This window comes from Dermacentor silvarum, chromosome 11 (genome assembly GCF_013339745.2).
Source record: "Dermacentor silvarum isolate Dsil-2018 chromosome 11, BIME_Dsil_1.4, whole genome shotgun sequence".
Taxonomy (NCBI): domain Eukaryota; kingdom Metazoa; phylum Arthropoda; class Arachnida; order Ixodida; family Ixodidae; genus Dermacentor; species Dermacentor silvarum.
Window position 1 is genome coordinate 47,152,699 of NC_051164.1, and position 22,665 is coordinate 47,175,363.

Below are 22,665 nucleotides of genomic sequence, written 5' to 3' on the forward strand. Positions count from 1 at the left end.
TCTGAGCTCCGGTGGAGCTCAGAGAGCAGCGTTTCGGCTACGCCGCAAAGTAAGTTGTGAGGGTTTCCCGCGTTTCGCAGGCTTTGCAGTTGCTCATTGAATCTTAATGCTACCTTGTGGTCGCAGGACCGGGTGAGCGCATTACTTAGCGCAGCCAAGGACGCTATAAAAATGCATATGGCCACCTGATAGCTGAGGCCTCTGCGATTAACCAAAGAATTCAAGCTTGTGTAAGCACCCCTTCCTTAACGCTCAGTTAAAAAGAGATTAGCTACTTTGAAAGTGCATAGAAAATCAGCACACGTGCTTCTGAGCATGTTTCAGTAGTTCGACTGCTCTTTCACCCTGCCTGTTTTGCCATGCGACAACGGCTTGCTGGTTACGTGTCAGTTGTCCCCCCCCATCTTTATTTTATTTTGATCCGTTGCAATAAACCTTCACTTGTTAGTCAGTGCCTGTAGTGTGTTTATTCTTCTGTGTGTCGTCGCTCTCGAGCTGCTTTCACCATTGCAGATCATGATTTGACTTGTACGGAATGGTCTCACCTAAAGAATCCACCATGCATGCATACAGTATTGACAATCGCAGTTCTAGTATAATACAGGAACGGACATAAGTACACGACATGCACAACATGCTTGCCATGTCGGTCCCAGAATCCTTCTCTCGCATTTTTTTTCTATGACGCCGCGCGTTTCACTTATGCGTTTCTTCAAACTTCTAGGAACATTGGACGCATCAAATGGAAGCAGTGGTGAGATCGCAGTATATGGCTTTGTTTTGTTCATTGCTTTTAATTTAACTAAATTTAACGCCCTCGGCGGAGAAATGAGCATTAGACGGCGGAGCACTAAATGTATCACATTAGGCTTTCTTGACGACATAAGCACTACATTTAAAAATAATAAGCATGAATTGGCGCGCAGAATAGTTACACTTATTATATGGTTTTGTATGGTTTCTTAATCGTGCAGTTTTTATGTATAGACCAGGTACATTATTCACCATAAGGACGCAACTTGTCGTTGCATAGGCACAGTTATATTAGCTACAGCTATATTCAGTATTTGTCAGAATCTGCTGTGACATTTATTTGCTTTACCCCTAGGTCATCAACGTCTCAATGTATTTTTAGTAAAATGTGCAATGTTCTGCCATGGGAAATACATCACAGCCGTAAATACGCATGGTCATTAGGCGTTTATTAAGAGTCAATCAAAGTAGCGCGACTGCAGACTGCAATGCAAAGTAACAAGGCAGAAACGCCACAGCCCCGAACAAGGCATATTTTACAGTAATATACACGAGGAAAAAGCCATGTACACGTTTTCATTCATGCAACACTTCTTGATACTTTAGACAGTAAATCCAGAGGACACGGGCATACAGGCCGGAACAGAACATTTTATGGTAAGCACCGTTCATCCTACATCAACATAGAACACTAAGTATTTTTTATATTTTTTAACTTGCACTGTTAAACATCACTACGAAAACAATACAGCGGCCACGTCAGGATACAGGTTAAAAAGAAACGTTCATTACGTAAAGTGAAATTTTCGAAAATTAATTTTCATAATGTCTTTTACCCCGCATACAGAATTACGTAGTGGATAGACGCGAACAATAAGCACCCCTACAGAATTTTGTAAGAAACTGTACGGCAAAGCTATTAACGTCCTAAATATAAAAATGCTATTGAGACCATCGTCATGATTAGAATAAATATAATGGGTCTTCTGCATTAAGACCTGAGATAAAGAATTAGTTTCATCAGAATATGCAACACAAGTTTATATCCAACACAGAAACGTGTTTGCCTGTTTTTGATAACTCACAGAGAGCCGACATGGAACACGAAGGAAATGAAAAACCAACGCCAGTGGTAAGCGAAGCGAAAACTAACACTAACGCGTACCTGCATTTAGAATGATTCTGCAATGATTCGGTAACTTTTCGTGCCTCTGTATTTTTGGACAAATTAAGGTAACCATCAGTCTTGAAATTATTAAAGCCTTTTCATTCACGTTTTTAACTGTTCGTGCCTCTGTATTTTTGGACAAATTAAAGTAACCGTCAGTCTTGAAATTAATAAAGCCTTTTCATTCATGTTTTTCAATAATGAGTGAATGTGAAAAAGCAAGAAGGACCTTAAGTTGAGTGCTATCCGTAGCAAGTGGTCAAGCACCACGTCCTAAATATTTCTGAAGTCCGTCACAGAAGCCATGGTTAATTGTCGTAGCGTTAAAAGTGCAACATGAATGACAAAACATACAGGCGCACAAAAAGAGTTGCGTGAAAGACAGATAGCGATTGCGCCTGAAACAAAGTAATATTGTAAACAAGAATACAGTCAACACATTCTTCCGTGTTTTCGTGACTCCTAGACACAATCGACCGGAAAGACACGTCGGCCACCTCCAGATATTTTGCTACCGGTAAGCAGCAACAGCTCGAGTTAAGTGTATATAATCCGTTTTTAAACACACTACTAACTTTTGATGAAGTTTTGTCGCTCTATAACGTAAATTACGTGGAGTTGCAAACGAGCATGGCCACCTTGCTCTTGTTTGATTATGCTAATCAAGTTTGGAAATATAGCAAATATGCTGCTTAGAAGAGTTCCGGAGAAATTAGGGGGTTATGCGAGAGCACATGAAAAAACATAGAAGGCTTATTGCTGCTTTTCCATAGATGGGGAACTTTGTTCTTTGTCGCATTGAACAATAACTCCACGAGAAAGAAAGCAGAATCGCTTATGGTTGTTCTTTAGAAGAAAATAATATTTCTTGCTGCTAGGCAAGTGAAGAACAAACCTACATTACACCTACTAAATTTTCAGACAGTCATTGTACTTTGCGTAAAAGAAAATTCTGGATTCTCGTTAAACTTAACTTCAAGGGACCAGTAAATTAAGTTTCGATTGCTAGGAGTTCCTTTTACTGAGATTGAGCTCAAGGGTGCAGAAGATGGTCTTTTGAAATGGACATATACTTTATTGCCAACAGCAGATAATAGGTGTAGTAATAGGTGGTAATATGCGGACTAGGAAGCTTTTTCTTTACAATGTTTCTGTAGGTCTGTCAGATTTGACTATGAAGGTTTTTCTTTACAATGTTTCTGCGTGAATTTAACCGCTTACAAGAACTAGCAGCAAGAAGTATAAGCACCAAGAATTTAAGAGAGTCATTTAGTTAAAAGGAAATCACGTTTTAGTGAAGCAGCCACACACAAAGTTATCGATAACTTTGATATTTGTCTCCAGCTTTGGGTCATTGTGTGGGGATTTCTGTGCCGCCTTCGGAAACGTCAAGCAAACTCACCACATGCCGAAATTGCGAACACAAAGAAACCTCCGCCAACCACGATGCAGCAATACAGCAATGCAGCCACGCAAATCAGTGCCCCAATAGAGGAAAGCAACAGCCAGCCTTGGGGAGAAGCCGCAGAACTGCCGAGGAAGTCCAAATAGAACGACGCCAATAATAATGTCGGTCACGATGGCAGTGAGATTGGCCGCTCAGCATTGTTTTTCGTAATATTGGCACCTAGTTTATCCGCAAATGGAAAAATGTGGTCCAATTTAACGATCGTCTTTTTTTTGCATTGCCTTCATGCAAAACCAACCAACCATGAGACCTGTTCCATTTAAGCAACAATTCTGTTTAGGCGATTTTCGTTTACAGAGGTTCCACCTGATACAAAAATAAGCAGGAACTGCAGTGCAAAGTGGTATCAAATACCGTACATAAGCGATCAGCAGACAGACAGACAAAGAACTTTATTGACAAGGTAATGAGAAGCCAGAAGAAAAATTATACGCAAAGTGAAATAAAATAACACTTGACAAGAGCCCGAGTAGAATCCACTACATAAACACACTTTTCTAAGAACTTCACAGCCACGAAATGACTGGGCTCTTGCTAAGCCGGGAAGACCGAAGCTGGTACTGAGTCAAAAATTATTGGATGGCTGTTCGTTGCTTTTGATCGTCCTTGGAGTTTATTGAAATTGTACATAGTCTGGTTTTAGGACTGTATTACGGCTCGCTTCTGTAACGCTTCAAGAATGGGCTCCGAAGCGTTCTGTGAGCATCACATTTGAAATACAGCAATGCATTAGTGCAAAAGAATATACAAGTGCGTGACATACATGTACAATGGAACAAAAAAAGTTTCAGGAAAATTTCAGTGATGTCGAAACATGAACTTAGATTGCAATTATATGTTTTCAGAAACAATGAGTCAACGTTGTAACGATTTCGGTTCTTGAGCAATTACAGCGTATTGCGTTTTCATAGTCTCAGAGGCATCGTGAAGCTCTACAGCCTCTTAACGGTTTCGTACGGGCTGACAGATTTTGGAGAAAAATATCACTCTTAGGCACAGCATTCATTATTTAGATTCTATCTCCGACCCTGAACTTTGGATGATAGACTAAAAGCATGCGCCTTGCTCTCCGTGATGTTGCTGTATCGGGAGCGAGTTGCAATGGCCATTACCGCATAGCCAAGAGTGTCGGCATTTGATTGCGTTTGTTCTGGTGTTTCGCGACCTCCAAGCTTTACTTTACGAGGTATGAGTGCCATCCCGGGTATTTGGAGCTAAATTCTAGATGCTTATGAGCCATTAAGAGGTTGTAAGACGACGATTATTCCGAAGTGCGGGATCTATAAGTAACTTATGTGGTGCCGCACAGTCCAAACGAACTTTGAGCACATCCTTATGCACTTCACTAATACAAAATGACACATATAGCAAGGAGTCGTCAAATCCTAAGACTGCGCGAATACAAAGAACCATAACAACACTTCATTTATTCTGAGATCAGAACGAGTAGAATATCGCATTTCTTGGGCACTAGCTAGCCAGTGGGAAATTGCCTCAGGTGTAAATAAAAAATTGCTATTTTACGGAACGCAAGCATATAGAATTAGATGGGATTCAGAAAGGTAATCCTACATGTCAGACATTGAATTTGTACGCTTGTATCTTCATGCTGAATATCTCGCAAATGTGTCATCTCAAGCAGCATTCTTGAGTTCTGAGAGCCTGGTGTACGCTCGGTCGCACATGCTGGGTGCACCACTTTTCGTTCAATAACGATAATAAAAAATACGTGCACGTGCTACAGCAAACCTTCACACAAAATAGAGTTTCAAATTAGGACACCCAAGCGTTGTACGAGGTAATCTCCATTGGAAGCCACTTGTGTCCTTTGTAAGGTCAGCTGTTTGTATCCACCAACGCTTGGGCGCCCTAGTCTTAATACTACTAAAAGGAGCGGCACGGCTATTGCTATCTCCAACACATAAAAAATCAGTTGTAGAAAATTATGAGTATTGCCTGAGTAGCGTAGTGACTGCTAGCATTGCGAACGGATAGGAAAAAAAAGAAGACATTAAACAACAACAGACCATTCGGGTGTCTTCATTCAAAAAGCCTGCGCTGGCAAAATATCTGCGTGGGCAATTTGGTGCATATTTTGATTTACGAAAACATAACAGATTACGATCTAATCATCATGACACGAGAAATGGCACAATTGATTGAACCCATTTTTTCGTGACATTTCACAGCCGAAAAATGACACAGCGGGCGGAAAACCTGGTAATCGATACGAGGAGGTAAGAGCAGAACGACATACAGGCGTTTTGATTTCATTGCAAAATACTGTACCACGGTAGAGGCTATTCTAGAATTATGCACGGCAATGAACAAGGAGTGCGGTCTTTACTTTTAGTAGTTAGGATTATGAGTATTTATTTTACCAAATGCATCGAAAATTGAACTGCATTATTAGGACTGGACTTTCTTGTGCTACCTTTTGAATTGTTTTGCTTCATGACCGTTGTCAACTTAGAATATATCAGGTCACCGCAAATCGCAGAGTGCAGCTAAGCGAGCCAAGTAGTTTTGGCGCGCACAAACACTGGACATACAAAAAAAACTAGGTCTCCAATCCACGCTGTGAAGGTGGTTGGACAGCGATGCTGTAAACGACACCTATAGTACGATTATCCGTTGCGACCTGGCTCGAAATTATTCACATGGCGACATTCACATGCACTTTCCCTAATTATTAGTCAAAGACGTTTAAACGGCCGGCAACTAACTTGCGCCGCTACTTCGTGCACCCATAAATAGTGGAGCAGAGACAAGAGCGACGCACTTAACCTCAGTCGATCACACACGGAGCACCTAAATGAAAATGCAGTGTCGAGAAATTCCTTGATAAATTTAGAATTTGCACCCTTGAAACGATTGATTGTATTGTACCTTCGTTGCTTGGCCGCGTTTTCGGCTTCACGACATTCATCATCATCCTTCCGCGCTTGGCACTTGCGCTGAGCGACCTGGACATGTGTTCATCCGTGGCACCAGCACGACGCCGTTTTTCACATTGTCGTCTTTGTTATCTTCGCCGCTCCTCGTATGCACGCTGCTCTTTAGGAGTCCTCCCTGTACGGGGCCTTCCCATAGCACTGTTACAACACAAATGCAATGCTTTACTAGGTAGACCTTCTTTATATATATATAATTTAGTGTTAACAGCTTTCCTGCCGCAAGCATGCACTTTAGTGTATATTGGAAGTGGTTATTAACGTCATACCCTTTGTTTCAAGCGGATATTGTTATCGCTCATTCTGTGCTTCCCGTTGCTAACGACCGCCTTATCATCCATAATGTTGACACAAGACGTGTTTTATGCTTTTCTTCATCACAACGACCTATGTGATATGCACCGTATGTGTAATTCAGAAGTATATTCACACTGTTTGTTTCAATTTTATCCTGCTTTTGCACTACCTTCGCGATCGGCCCACGAAAGAGGTTATTTTTGTCCATAGAAACGACAATTGAATTGGGGGGCAGAGGTATGCAGCTTCGTTGTAAAACAAGCACGAGCGACTGAACTGATAATAAGGAGCTAGTATCTGATAAAAACAAATCGCGAGCGCTCCGCACGCAGAAGGAATCTCAATTTACGCAAATCACACATTTACATTTTCCATATAGCCATGTGGAAAGATGCCGTCAAATATAAGCATAGGTTATTTAAAGTTCTTTCAGAGCATTAATTTGTGGTCTCTGACATTAGGACAGGGGTGATTGGAGCTAGATGGCAGAGAGAGACGTTCATCTGGCAGTGGACATATATATAGGCTGCTGCTGATGATGATATTAAGACAACATTTAGTTTGGTTGCCGGATAGTCACTAGCGACTTAAAGTGTGGCATGCGTTCATGAGATTAGCTTCTTTTCAGGCAGTTACTGTATAGCAGGCATCCATTGGTTTAGGTAAATCTCCAGAACCTCAACTTTCTCACACGGATGTCATCCGAGTCCTTGCACTGCGCCGCATGCGTCCACGTGATTAGCTTCTTTTCAAGCAGGTACTGTATAGCAGACATCAATTGGATTATGCCAATCTTTAGTACCTAAACTTTCTCATACGGATGTCACCCGAGGCCTTGCACGTCTTCTTGTTGCATGGTCGTGGCACACATTGGGTCTTAGAGCAGAGCTTCTTACTGGCAACCAATCTTTCGTTCCTCACCCGAGTACCATTTCGGTACGGGCCAGTCCAGAAATCTCTGCTGAGGGGTATTTACCTTAAGGAGCTGTGTTTTTGACAAGCTCTAATTATAACTACGAAGAACTAAGACTTGGGCATGTTGGTATTTCATTCTAAAATAGCAACAACTTGATGAAGACAACTCGTCTTCTTCGCACTGCTTCACGTTATACTCATGTTAAAACGAGAACAGTGCGAGAGACAGGGACAAACGAAGAAAGACACACAGCGCTGGGTGTGTCTCTTCGTTTGTCCATGTCTCTCGAGCTGTTCTTATTTTAACTAATCATAATTTATACACTACTGACAGTCACATTCGTCCATATATAAGCGAAGACGACGCTTTATGTGTACAACATGCTTGCTATCTCGCGCCCTCAATCTTAATTTTTCCTTCTAGTTTTTTACTCCACGTTTCGTTAACGTTCTAGGGTGACTAAACATATATAATATAAGCTGCTTCGCGATACAATATATAACTCCTCTTATGTACCAGTACAGCGTGTGCTAACAAGCGCTGCTGATAAAAAGCCATTAGTTAAATTACAAAATTATCAATAAATGCAATGTACACACTCTTGCTTTTCCTTGGCGTAAGCGTAATCCCCGTATCAATACATAACAATTTCTCTGATGCAGCAATAATGCCGGTGCTAACAAGCCCTGCTTAATAACTGATATATTAGTGGACAGATTGCTCAATGTTTCAGGTTTGATTTGCTTGACGAGCTAATGACTCAATTTTAATACTGATGAGCATGTCGACCAGGCCCGTTAATTACTTGTGCTTATACAGAGTGCCACAATAGACGCTACTTGGTTTTTATTCTATAGTGCAGACAAGACAATTTAAAACGCTGGAGAACAGGAAAGTTAACTTCTTGCAGAAATTTGTATTGTGAACCAGATATTTAATTTTGATGAAGAGACCTTTGTGTGTCCTAGCACTATATTTTATATAGGTTCACATGTCATGACAAGTTATATCTACTACGGTGGTGGTCTGCATAAGCGAGAATAGTTGCAGTTGAACCTTGTTTTATTCCTTACAACATGAATGCCTTAGTGCATTCTTGCCGGAATGTGAGTGGCTCCATTAAAGATAATGCATCACAAAAAAAATACAGAAGGCCACATGAGATGTTTCTGCGAACCGATAATACGAATAAGGTAAAGCAGCGACACAGTGCAAATCAAGCCAACGTACCACAAACTACAAAAACACAAGTTCCGAACGAGGTATTTGATATACAAATGTACACCAACAAACAACAGTATGCATGTTACCAATCACGTCACACTCGTTGACCTTCTAGATGATGTTACCAGATGACGTGAGCATGGAATCAGCCACAGAAGCATTTATGGTAAGAACTGTGCGTAACATACCAACTTTCACAACCACCTATGTATTGCACTTCTGGAAGTTTACATTCGTAAAGGATATTCCGAGAACATTTTAGGGGCAACGAAAAACCATTCGTGTCTGAACAAGCGGTAATAATATAATGTAAAATTTTCGATAATGTTGCTTTTATGATGTGCTTTACTCAACCCAACAATTCTATAGTGGATAGAGGCGAATAACACACTCATCCAAAAAAATATATACGCTTACGAAAGAGGTGTTATCGCCATTATATGTCACGTCCACTTTTATTTGAGTGAATATGGTATAGATTGTGTTTTGTAATGGCATATAATATATACAACATACTCATTACATGAAAGTATGAAACCAAATTTTAAAAGTAAAGGATGACACATGTTTGCGTAATTTTATGACTCACAGAGGGCCGACATCGACAGGGAGGGAAATGAAAAACCAACTCCAGTGGTAAGCAAAGCGGCAAAGAACGCCAATTTCGCATCTCTTCAGGACCATGACTCGGCAGTATGTTACCCTTTTAGGCTCTTTATACTGTGACATAAAGACGAGAACGTCAACATTGAAAGTAATGAACACCATTATTATATGATTTTACATTTACTATAAGAGCAATGAATGCACGAACACACAAGGTTCTTGCTGAAACAATAGGTAAATATCGTAGCGTACATTTCCAGCCTGAAACACACACAACACAAGCACAAAAAAGGAGTTGCGTGAAAGATGCAACATATTAGCGCGTGACCCAAGCATGGCGATATAACAACGAGAAATACAACGTACATATTCTGCCGCATTTTTTGTTATTTCTAGACACAGTCGACCGAAAAGACGCGTCTACCAGCTCCGGATGTATTTGTACCGGTAAGCAGCAACAGGTGGAGTTGAGTGCATATGATTGTTTTTCGAGCGGAATACCTTCTTTTCTCATTTTTGCTGGAATCGTAATGCGCAGTAGCACAAGAACGGTATTACATGGCTTATGTGATTTCTTTATAAGGCTCATTTCACGCTTAAATATCTCGAGAAAAAGCGAGCGTATTTATAGCAACCCAATACCTTGCAAGGCCCAAAGGTGTTTATCCGTCGATGGGGAGCTCTCCGGCATTTGTCGCTTTGGATTACAATTCCCTGAAAAACAACAGAAATTGCCTATGGTTGTTGAATAGCTCATCTCACGGTGGGCAACATTTGGAACAAACGTATCCTTCAAATATTGAAGTTCCCAGCCAATATTACAGCAATACATGCATAATACATACAATAATACATTGGCACAAGCAGAAATGTTCTTACATTTTAAGAACAAAGAAAAAAAAACACTTTAAAGAGTCACACCTGAAAGCATGACATAAAAAACATTTCTATGTCATTCACAGCCACGAAATGACTCGGTCGTTGCAAAGCCCGGAAAACCGAAGCCGGGGGTAAGTTCAGGAATCAGAAAAACACTTTTTGTTATCTTTCGTCTGCACAGCAGTTTCTTCAAATATTAAATTTTTTTGGACTGAGAACTTTGTTACGGCTAGCATCCGTGGCGTGGCCAGGAGAACGCGGCTTTGATTTTACAGCTATGTCAGAAACAGAGTAATTAGCTGAAGCTATGTTTTTGAAGAATGTTATAAATATCACCGCAATACAAGAGTATTCAAGCTTTAGATGAGACTTGACAGACGTCACGGATTAAGTCCTAAGGAAAGTTAGGTGCAGGGAAACATGGCTAGACAAATGAACACACAATGTCAGAGTGTAGAGGATGCGGAGGCAATCAGCCGTATTTGTCAAAAAAGCCATGTTTCCTATCAGAAACCTCGGTACTTAGGGAGTAGGAATGAAAATTGTGTTGGCCACTCAAAGCCGACTACAAAATATTGCAGTCAGGCATGAGTCTGTGGCTCCCACATTGCAGCCATGGCTTCTCACTTGCCCTTGAAGATGGGCTTGCCGCTGCTGCTCCTCTTGTGTTATGGCGACTACGAGTTCAATTTACAAACTGTGAAGCTTCATTTATTACGCGTAGAATTGTTGATAAAACAGCGGCGGTGACGCAGACTCGCTGTTGGCGCTCCTTAGCAGAATTCAGTTTTAAAAGCGAAAATGAGACATCCAGCCAATCGTAGCAATTGCTACAAATGTTTTGCTTCCCTCCACCTAGCGGGCTTCCGCTGAACTAGGCCGTCAGAATTTCATTTAAATTTCAACAAACACTTCGCGAGACGGTGAGGTTGTGGACAATGGGCTAAATGCTTTCTCAATAGGCTTCAAAGCGTCATTGATAATTTTTGATGCACAAGACCATAAAACACAATGGCAAGAGACTTTCGATGGGACTTACAGTATGACTGAATGAACACATTTTCCTCACACTTCACAGCGGACAAATGACACAGCTGGTGGAGAACCTGCTAATCGAGATGAGGAGGTATGGACAAACAATTAAGCCGAACGTTTTCATTTCTCTTGTGAAATACTTAACTGAGGTGGGGTAGTCTGGGTCGCCTACAGAGTAACTTGCAACGCATTCGTTATTACTACTGATATTATCACTATTTATTTCACTACAAGATTTAAAGTGGAATCGCGGTGTTATGAATTGGTTTCACTGTGAAATATTTTGAATCGCTGTCGTGTTTGATAAGCCGTTGAGACACACAGCAAATTATTTATTCACAAGTTCCATTTGCAGTGTTGTTCTCGCACGCATTAGCCACACTGAACAGAAAAAATGTACACGTGGAAACGCACTCAAAAATGAAAGCTGGCATCTGACAAGAGATCACCTGCGCTACGTTCACATGGAGAAAAAATCATAAATCATGCGAATTGGACAATAATGAGTATTGGCCCTTTTGGATGTCACGAATTACAAAAACAGGTTTCTCAATGTTCATTCTTGAGCATAAAACGATAATGTCTAAAATTACAAGAACTCTTGAAAACTCTGCGCAGAACAGTCATCTTTAATACAACACAATTGAACACTTTATCTCATTTGGAATACGGATTAGTCACTGGTTAGAGACCAGCAATTTCAAGATCGGCATGTGTTGACAATAGTTCTCTGTCAGAAAGGAAATTGGTAGGTTTTAAATGGAGACAAGCGGGTACAGTGAAAACCGCTACAGCTAAAAATTATCAGATGGATATTAACCGAGCCTGCCCACGTCTTCTTTTGCTGATATGACTTGATCGTCACATAAGTTGGGCGTCAAACTTCAGTTTCCTACTTGCAAGCAATGTATTGTTCATTCTCCTTCACATTTTGTTGCTAGTCGTGCTGGGCATCTTTAGCTTACGCATCTTCTACATGTTCAGTATGGTCATATTAAAAAGCATGCACCATCATGTGCAGAGTACAGACAGTTACCATTTCGACTATACGACAGGGACGCAGATAAGAACATAAGGTGCACAGCATGCTTGCCATCTCGCTCCGACAATCTTTATCTTGGCTTTTTTTTCTATGAGGCTGCGTGTTTCACTTCTGCGTTTCGTCAAACCTTCAGAGGCATTGATCGTACGAAATGGAAGCAGTGGTGAAATAAAACATATGTAGGGTGTCTCGTATTCCCATGTAACATATGGCGTGACACTCACGAGGGATAAATAAGCATTGGAAAGCGGAGCGATACGTGCTTCAGAATATATTATTTTGAGGAACTAAGCACTACATTTTAACAATAATAAGCATGTACAACTGGCGCATAGATTGCTTCTTCAGTTAGAGAAAGCCATGGTAAACACAACTTGGGTTGCGTTTCATATACATGCGAAAATGCAAATACACCGCTTGCAGAATGGTCACAGTGAATATATAGTTTTCTATGGTTGCTTATTATGTAGTTTTTATGCATAGACCAGGCACATCATTTTGCAATAGTACGCAACATGTCGTTGCAAATACACAGTTATATCCGCTACAGCTATTATCAGTATTCCTCAGAATATTTGCTGAGGGATTTAATTGTTTTACTCCTACATTTTTCAGTGCATTCTTGCTGAAATGGTGTAAGGTTCCGCTAGGGAAATACATCTCAGCCGTAAATACGAATGTTCATTAGCCGTCTCCACAAACGTACTAAGACTCAATCAAAGCAGTAACACTATAGCAAAGCAGCAACACAAAGTACCGTAGAGTACCAACGCCACAAGCTCCGAACAAGCTATATTTTTGCGAACAAGCTATACATGCGCAAACAGAAAAATACACGTTTCAAATTAGGCAACGTCCCCCTTCTTGATACTCTAGACAGTATATCCAGAGGACGCAGGCATGGAAGCCTGCAATTGAAAATTTCATGATAAGCATCATTCATCCCTCATAAACATAGAAAACCAAGTATTCCTTATGCTTTTAACTTACATTGTCAAATATAACTGAGAAAACAGTACAACGCCCAGGCGATGAGACACGTTAATGAAGAACCGTTTATTAATTTTATCAATGTTGCTTTAGTCATGTATTTTACCCGCCATTAGGCACTCTCTACGGGAAAGCCTCGAAAAATAAACACTCCTATACTTAGTTGTATAAAAACTGTACACGAAAGCTATCGACATCTTCAATACGAAAAAGCATTTGAGATTATGAATATGATGGGAATAAACTTAATGCACTTTGCGTTTTATATTAACAGCTAACATAAAGATGATTGTCTCAGCAGAGTATGCATACAAATTTATATCCGACACATGAATGTGGTTGCATGTTTTCCATAACTCACAGAATGTCGACATGGAACAGGAAGGAAATGAAAAACCAACTCCAGTGGTAAGCAAAGCGGTTACTATCGCTAACGTGCATCTCCGTATAGAATGCTTCGGTAATCATTCAGTAACTTGTTGCATCTCTCTATCCAGTGGTCAAATTGTAGTAACCTTCAGCCTTGAAAGTTGTAAAGTTTTTCCCTCATGATTTTCTAATAATTAAGACGAAGAAGTATTTATTTATTTCCATATGACAAAACACAGGTAAAACAAACACTTGTCAGACTTATGACTTTGGGAAGTTACCGCAAAACACACGGGATGAAGAAGGAGACAACACGAAGAGGTTGCCGTGCGTTCATGGATCAAATCATGATTTGATTCATGAACACACGGGACGTTCAATGGTGCTTTGTTGAAATGGAGGCGTTCACGGAGACGGCCAGCGGGACGTTCAATGGAGCAATGTTCAAATCATGAATCACCAACTGGCCTACACCCACACTCTTCTAACTTGTCGGACCTATAGCAAAGGCTCGTTGAAGGTCCGATAAACAAACTACAGGCAAAACCTAGCATAGCAGCAAGATAATAGGTAACACATTGGCTAGAGAGAATTTACCAAAAAAGATAAAAAAAACAAGTTGGAAGTAAGTACAGTTCGTACGGTGAACGCCACCTAGGTGGCGTTGGTAGTGCTTCTTGATGCCAGCGTCCCTTCGAATGCTGGCATCGAGGCGTCGTAGTGCTGAGACCACCGAAGCGTTCACTGTCGGTGCGCGTTAGTGTCATAATGCAGTACTTCTCTTTTCTGCTCGTAGGCGGCGGCACCGCCCCGAGCAAGAGCGCGGGTACACGGAGGAGTGTAAAGCCCAGACTACACGTACGCTTGCGGACGCGCGTAAGCTCGCGTCTACGCGCCTTGCGGTTGCCGCGCCTAGCGTGGAATGGCGGTTTGCATCCACAAATACGCGCGACAGCGCACGCTCACTGGCCTCACTTGTTTACACCTTGACAGACGCCACTTCGTATTTCGTTGTTGGCAGTGATTCAAAATGCTTCGATATCTATAAACGCAATTGTTATCTTTTTGGAGCTGTTAGATCAGCACAAAAAGTGAAGAAGAAGCACTTTCTTGCATGGTATAATTCTGCTTAACTGAGAGTTGAATGTACCGCGCCGTCGCTGCGTAGCCAGGCACGCCGACGCGAGGCAGCCCAGGCGCGCGATAACTGAGAGGAGCTGATCACCGAGATCGCGCCGCGTTTCGACGCGTACGAATACCAAAAAGAAAAAAACAAGTTGGAAGTAAAGTACGTCACGAGATCAATAGATGAGATAAGAATGCTTTACAGAATAGTTGGGTTGCGATCAAATAACGAACAATAACATGTGTTATGTGAATTACATACCACATGAGATAGGAGATTCAAGTTTTTGTGTTGTGCACACTAGAAAAAGTAGTTTATTGTTCGAACGTTTATTGTTCTTAAAGAGCATACCATAATGCAAAATTAATTATTACAATATTAGCACAACACACCAGTGTATCTCCATATGAGTGCGAAAAACACACACGGGGTATAGTCCTGACGACATCTGACGTTGGGTGTCTGCAGCAAATTGTAAGGCACCCCGCAGTACACATTTATGGAGTCCTTCGCTTAGACCATGGGTAAATGTAGCGTCCAAGTGCAACATGAATCACACACCATACAGGCGCACAAAAGGAGTTGCGTGAAATAGAAAATGTAATTGCACGGGAAACAAACATGGTAATATTAGAAACAAGAATACAGCCTTCACGTTTTGCCCTATTTTTGTGACCCTTAGACACAATCGACCGGGAGGACACGGCTGCCAGCTCCGGTTGTAGTGGTACGGGTAAGCAGCAACAGTTCGAGTTAATTGCATATGACCCCATTTAAACCATAGTACTGATGTTTGAAGCAATATTTAAACTTTGAAACGTAAATTGCATGCCGTAGCAAATGAGCATCATCCCTTGGCTCTTATGATATCGTGATGATATCATAATCAAGCTTAGGAATGAAGCAAGTTTGCTGCTTAGGTTGTTCCCGATAAATTGGAGCATTACCTCAAAGCACATGAAAAAAAAAAGCTAGGGCTATTTTTTCACTAATACACAACTCTCTTGTTTAGGTCGCATTGGGCCCTAATGCCATGATAAAGAAAACACAAATATTTATTGTTGTTTTTAGAAGAGAATAATGAGAGCCATAATATTCAATAACAGTATGTCGATAAACAGAATCATTTAGTATAACCGAAAATTCTGTTATACTGAAGCTTCCACTACGGAAGCCATAGGTAACTTGATATTTGTCTACAGCATTAAGGCCTTGTGCGGGCGTTTCTGTGCCGCTAACGGAAACGCCAAGCAAACTCACTGATCACCGACATTACCAACACACACACGCAGAAAAACACAGCCAGCCCTGATCACGGTAGAGCTACACTAACCATGGCACGAACGCCAGCAAAAGCCACCTTGGAAAGAGCGTGGAGAACTGGCGACAAAGCTCCAAATAGAAAATCACAAATGATAATGCATGACACATGTCTCTGTGATTAACCCCTTAGTTTTGTTTTCCGCAATATTTGCAGTTCCATTTATGTGGAACTGGAGAAAATGTGGTTCAGTTTAACGAACATTTTTTTTTTGCATTGCCCTAATGGCAAAACCAACCAACAATAAGGCTGTTTTTCCGTTGAAGCAGCAATTTTGCTTTAGCGAATGATTTTTGTTTAATGAGATTCTATTTAATTTGACAAATAAACACAAACGAAGCAGTGCAAAGTACACAAAGCATTAAAAAAACAACTCTGGCACCACTAGGAGGAGAAAGCTCCAGAGAAAAGCCGCAATAAAAAAGCGCTACATAACACACTTTTCTATGCACTTCACAGCCACGGAATGACTCAGCAGCTGCTAAGCCAGAAAGACCGAAGCCGGGGGTAAGTGCAGAAATTGCTAAATGGCTTCTAGTTATTTTCGAACTTCATTCCAGTGAATTGGAATGTTACATTGTTTGGTTTGAGCTTGGTGTTGCGGCTCGCCTCTGTTAGGTGGCTAGAAGAACCAAGTTTACGTCTTGGAGCTGTGGCACACGAAGAACTATGTCTTAGAGTTATGCCATAGAGCAGTGCCATAAATAGCGTGCCAGTGTAGGTGGTTTCATGCACCGCATTAGATACTTGATCCGCGTCAGGGATAGTCTTCTAAGTTAGTTTGATTGCAGAGAAACTTGCATACACATAAAAATGTCAATACACATCCAACGGACACATTGGGTCCTATTGGAAATATACATGTAAAGCCGTATACGTAAAGATTGTGGGTGAGGCATGAGTTTGTGGTTTCAACAGCGCTCCCATGGCTTCTGGTTTGCCCCTGAAGACGGCGCTCCTGCTCCTGCTTCTGTATCAATATGTCTAGTCGACTCGGGTTGGAAGTTCATGAACTTCCTTTATTTCTGGTCACCCTGCTGACCACATGGCGTTAGTGACGGAGAGTTTTACTCTCAGATACCTTTAGGCTCAATTCACTTCAACTGAATACAGTTATAATTTCAAATCCAACATGGGAAGACGATGACGCTGCGCTGGCAAAATGGTTAGAAAATACGCTTCAAAGCGTCGTCTGTCCAACAAATTTCAGAGACAGCAATAAGACATTGCAAAATATACAAATAGATGACATAGATGCACACTTTAATGAAACAACAGCAAAAAACGCGACTGCAATAATTCAGTGACGACAAAATGATAGCGAGTACATTTTGAAAGCTTATGAAAGTCAACATCGCAACGCTGTCACTACTTGGGCAATTACAACGCCTCGAATTTTCATACTGCCCAGGAGCATCGTGAAGTCTCTTGACGGTTTTGTTCGGATTGACATGTTTTGGTGCCAAACCTCTCGTGAAACCCTCAGGTGTAAGATCGATTGTTACATAGGTTCAATCCCCGACTATAAACGTTAGGCCGCAGAATAAAGGTACTAGCTTTCCTATCTTTGATGTTTCTGCATCGGGAGAGTTGTCGAAGCCATTAAGTGCGTGTGCACCGTAAGCACTGTCTGAGGTACGCACCGCAGTTGTCGTATGTCTCGTAGTTTCACGTAGGCTACTCAGAGAATTCTCCCGGAGCTAAGGGGTCCTTGTCATGTATTTGAACGGAGTAGAGGGAGTTGCGCAGAGAGCGGCGTTTAAGAACATTTCCAACTACAACCAGTGGTCTGTGTGAAGCTGCAACAGAGCCACGTGATTTAACGGACCACCCGGGATTTCCCTTACAATTTATGACCATCATTATAATCATCATAATACACTATATATCTCTATTGCAGGACAAAGGCCTCTCCCAGCGGTCTCCAACTACCATGTTATGCCTGTAAATTTGCAAATTTTATAACACACACCTCCTATTTCTCTGCCATCTTCGACAGATTTCGTTTGCTTGGTATCTACCACTAACTGTATTAAGCGACCGGTTATGCACCCTTACCAATACATGGCCCGATCAGCTCCACTTTTTTCCTTGTAGCATCACATACAATATTGGTTACCTCCGTGTGCTCTCTAATTCAGACCGCTTTCTTTGTCTCGTAACTCCAGCACTGCTGAACAGGACAACTTCATTCGGAAACCACAGACTGCTGAGCCATTCGCAAGTTGATTGGCACTGATAATTTAACTACAGTATATTGTTTTTCGTTTGAAATCTGCAAGTGGGAAGGTCTCGGTGAAATGAATCAAGTGCTTAACGAAGGGAAGGATGCGCATTGATGTCACTTTATATGGTAGCAGCTTAGAGTGAGGGTTTCGTGAAAGCGCTTTAATTTCATGCTCCGCACCGTTCTGAGAATCCAAATCTATTATTATCTTCGGTCAGTAGCTATGCCACTGTTCATCTTGCGGTAATGTACCCCTCCTTGACCGCCAGAAAAGTATCAATTTCCAGCTAGACGGCTGCATGGTGAATGCTGATGAACCCTCATGGTGCTTCTCAAAAAAGAAATCGGGAACGTCATTTGTTTCATCAGCCCGCTGCGGTTACTCGTATAATAGGATACACAGGTGGTGGAAGGAATATTCGTCTGATTCCCCATGTGCTGCTATCGCAGCCTTTCAAGTGATGGGCACCGTCATTCCTTTTTAGCTTGATTCAAAGAATAATACGTGACTTCATGCAGCAGGACTACCCCCCCCCCCCAAAGAACACAGAAAAGAGCAAACCAAGATATTCAACTAAGAATACTTATTGCACATGATTATATATATATATATATATATATATATATATATACGTTGCGGAAATGTAAGGAAACGGCACAAGAACAATCCAGAGGAGCACTACAGATCAAGATAACATTGAGTACCTTAATATGCTATCGCCTGTTTCGCGGGCGCGTGCACACCTGAGAGTTCTTTGGGTTTGGCCGCCGTGCAAGAAGTCACTCTTTTTTACTAGGAATTAAGCCAAACCAGCTAGCCCGAATTGTAAGTTCCTTGACTCAAGTTCTTTTTGCTTCATTCGTATATGGGCCCCGGCGGTAAACGCGAGATAGCGTGTCACACCGCAGCTTAATACTCGGCTAAGTGTGTCGGTGTTTTGCGCAGCTATAACGCAAGGATTCATTTCATTCCACCTTATTCATTTGCCATCATGCAGTGCTCACAGGCGGCTGGTTGCAGTGATTACGTGGGTGGATTACTGCTCCGACCCCTCACGAAGCACGAAAATACATAGCATACAAATTGAATGGTTGGTACTGCGTCCAGCCTAGTTCCCGAACGGCAAAGCAAACTTCCAGAGGTGTAATTTCTGTCGCCATAGTCAAACGATGGGTACCTTGAAACGCTTGATCAATTAAGGGGTTGCAATTCGGTGACCAGACGGAAATAAATGCCCACGTACAGCAAGGTATCTTTTTGTCCACTTTCATTCCGTTTACCTCATTTCTATATTTAAGCTTAGCATACCAGTTAATATCAATAATAGTTTATTTGGCTACATTGTTTCATCGTATGATTGCAAGTTTAATTGAACGCCTCTGGTCTCTTTATTCTTCTCGTTCACATCTGCATAAAAGGTGTATAAAATGCTGTCCTGCACAAATGAGCACTAGAAACTTTTTTAATACACATCAGAAGCACGAAGTTATAAAAGTGTCGGTAACCACAAATTTATAAAGCCTTACGTACTCCACACAAATCACAAGAAACAATTTTGTATGTATTAATCCGAGGTAATTAAATTTTGCATTGCTTTGCGAGCAGCCGGCGAATGACATGTGTGAGGAGTTCAAATTGTTTTCTATTTCGAGCAGCGAAAGCGTACAAAAGAAAACGGGCTGCTAAAACTCACCTATGATAAGGGGCTAGTGAACAAGTATGCCTTTCGGTTCAGTACCTTGTGAAGACGTTATTGCAAAGATAATTTATGAGACCAAAAAGCCGAGTGGACATTTCGTGGCATACAATGATTTCACTGTTTCTCGTTCAAGCACGACATGGAAAACCTTCTGCACGCGCATTTCTGCACATTAGGACAAAATGACAGCTAAATTGTTTTTTACTAAAGTGTTAGGCATCAAAACACTCAACAAAAATTTCCGTAAAGCAAGTACGTTAGCTTAGTTTTGCAGTTGTCACAGTGCCTACATATGCTGAAAAAATAAATGAACGATAGAAGATCATTGTACTAGCGTCCTTCGCAAAAGTTTAGATTTTGAAGCTACAATCGAAGAGAACGAACGGGAATGTGAACTCTGTGAAAAAAAATTATGAACAGACTCGGTGCATACAAACATAACACTTCCGGGCACATGGCTCATGACGCCAGTAACGGTATGACTCACTGAGCACATTTTTTACTAACACTCTGCAGCAGACAAACGACACGGCTCGTGGAAGACCTGCGAATCTCCATGAGGAGGTAAGAACAGACAGCGATGCGATGTTTAGATTTTCGCCATGTAATACTCTACGGATGTAGAGTGCCTATGCCATGACTTAGACACTACAGAGCTACACGCATCAGGATTGTTATTACGTGCTACATGTTATTGGGTTTGTAAGTAAGGGGTGATAAATATCCCTATTTACTTCACGAAAAGCATCACATTTTAAGTGTTTTTTAATGTTGGTATTCCTGTGCTATCTCTTCAATTATCCACTTGTTCTATGGACCGTTAAAGTCATTGAGTATATAAGGCAACATGAAATTGTATTTAAAGTGTCGCGAACCTTTTGGTTACCCCAAGCACACAACCTACGGTACAGACACGCACACACGCGCAAACACACTCACAGAGACAAGGCACTTGACGAAAGAAGATCACCAGCACTGTACCTATGAAGAAAGATCCTCAGAAATTATGCAAGCCAGGCGTACAGTGAATCTAATTTGTAGTGTGGAAAGCTATAACAAATAAAGAAAACAAGATGTCCAGAACCTATGGGAGCATAAAGTGAGAGTCCATGACATTACAAGAACACTTGGGACACATCGCATCGACACTCAGGCATCGACACAAAACAGTCTTGCATCTTACCTCATTTAATACACGGATTGTCATTATTTAACCACACTCCACTTCGAGGGCGCATTGCACTCTCGAGAATAGCCTTTCAAGCAGGGGCTATAGGTAGCAGGCAATAAATGGTTTATATCAAACACCAAATAGCTAATGTTTCTAAGCCGTGTGTCATCCGAGTGTGTACGTCTTCTTGTAGCGTTTAGGCACTGCCGTCAAGTAGAGTTGGTCTAAATTTGGCGCTTGTTACGCGCAATGAATGTTTTACTCGCCGCACTGCATTTCAAGGAGTTGCTGGTCGCCCTCGTTTTCTTTGCTTCACATATCTTCCCACTTGGCAATAGTATCTCTCGGAAGTACCCACCACAAGGATGTAACACCCAAACATACTTCTACATCAAGGAAAACCAGAAAAACTTGCCCATAGCAAATAGTTTTTTACCCAGAAAACAATAGCATGTAATTTGAGTTTAGTGTGTAATTTGAGATTAGTATAATTACTATATGTTTTATTGCTTTGTTGAATGATATAAAGCGGAAACGTCACTGCAGCTTAACAACACCCCTATGGGGTTTGCGTTAGGCGTGCCGCCCTCAAACAAGCTTTCTGGGGAAGCAAACTCGTCGTGGCTAATACGATACGCTCTGCATTACAACGGTAATGTATAAAGTATTGAGAACTGCGCTCAGTTCATACCACAGGGAAGGTCACATACCAGGCATAGAATGTATGTGTTGTCCCGCTTCCCTCAATCTTCTTTTTTTTACTCCACAAGACAGTCTCCTTCATTCCTACATTTTTTTCAACGTTCTAGGGGCAACGGACACCTCAAATGCAAGCAGTGGTGAGATCACATATATATGACTTTTGTCTGCTCCCAAGTAACGCTCGTAAAGTAGCCGTTGTGACAAATTGGCGTTGCTAGGCGATGTGCTGAATAGTGAATGTCCGAAGATGTTGAATTATGGCTACGTTTGAAAAATGATGAGCACGTACAAGAGGCGCATAGGTAACTGTGAAGATGAAAAAAGTGCGATGGTTCCATAAACTATATTTTGTTCTATCAAGCAGACAGGTCATAAATAAAAACACAGAGTTCTGACTAGGTTCTCTAAGGTACCTTAAGTATGTAGTTTTGATGTGTTGATCTTCCTTCGTGAATGTTGGCAAAATATTCCATATAAGTACACAAGGTGTTATTGGAGCCATGCGCTACAGTACAGAATAAATATTTTTGGTAACCTTGGTATTGCCTTTTTCATCAACGTGTAATCGTATTCTTGTTGACATTTGAGAGGGTCGGCAATAGGGAATACCTCACAGCCCGAATTATCAAAGGCTATCAAGTATGTCCCCGAAAAGGTAAAATTAAACATCCAAAACAGCGACATTGCACGCTGTCCCTGCAAAGTGCCATAGAGTAC

The 22,665-nt window shown here is 41.4% G+C and overlaps 2 protein-coding genes across 3 annotated transcripts in view; both read left to right on the forward strand.

The window, feature by feature from the left end:
* Positions 1 to 22,665, forward strand: part of LOC119432395 (uncharacterized) — a 215,156-nt gene that overhangs the window by 59,810 nt on the left and 132,681 nt on the right. The gene's annotated exons all lie outside the window — the stretch shown is intronic.
* Positions 1,846 to 10,202, forward strand: LOC125941430 (uncharacterized). 2 transcript variants are annotated; one of them, XM_049658617.1, is made up of 6 exons: positions 1,846 to 1,885; positions 2,388 to 2,438; positions 5,579 to 5,626; positions 8,896 to 8,946; positions 9,372 to 9,416; positions 9,783 to 10,202. In XM_049658617.1, exons 1-6 carry the CDS (start codon positions 1,850 to 1,852, stop codon positions 9,855 to 9,857), a joined length of 306 nt encoding a protein of 101 aa, XP_049514574.1. In that variant the 5' UTR covers positions 1,846 to 1,849; the 3' UTR covers positions 9,858 to 10,202. The 2 variants fall into 2 exon arrangements, with proteins under 2 accessions (XP_049514574.1, XP_049514573.1); XM_049658616.1 differs by having other exon boundaries at positions 9,372 to 10,202.

What these genes read in the sequence shown, in the direction of transcription:
- LOC125941430 (XM_049658616.1), top strand. Translation starts at nt 1,850, where the DNA reads ATGGAACACGAAGGAAATGAAAAACCAACGCCAGTG. An exon ending in CTCCAGATATTTTGCTACCG is followed by an intron (nt 2,439 to 5,578) that starts GTAAGCAGCAAC and finishes GACATTTCACAG; the next exon opens with CCGAAAAATGACACAGCGGG. An exon ending in CTGGTAATCGATACGAGGAG is followed by an intron (nt 5,627 to 8,895) that starts GTAAGAGCAGAA and finishes TTGACCTTCTAG; the next exon opens with ATGATGTTACCAGATGACGT.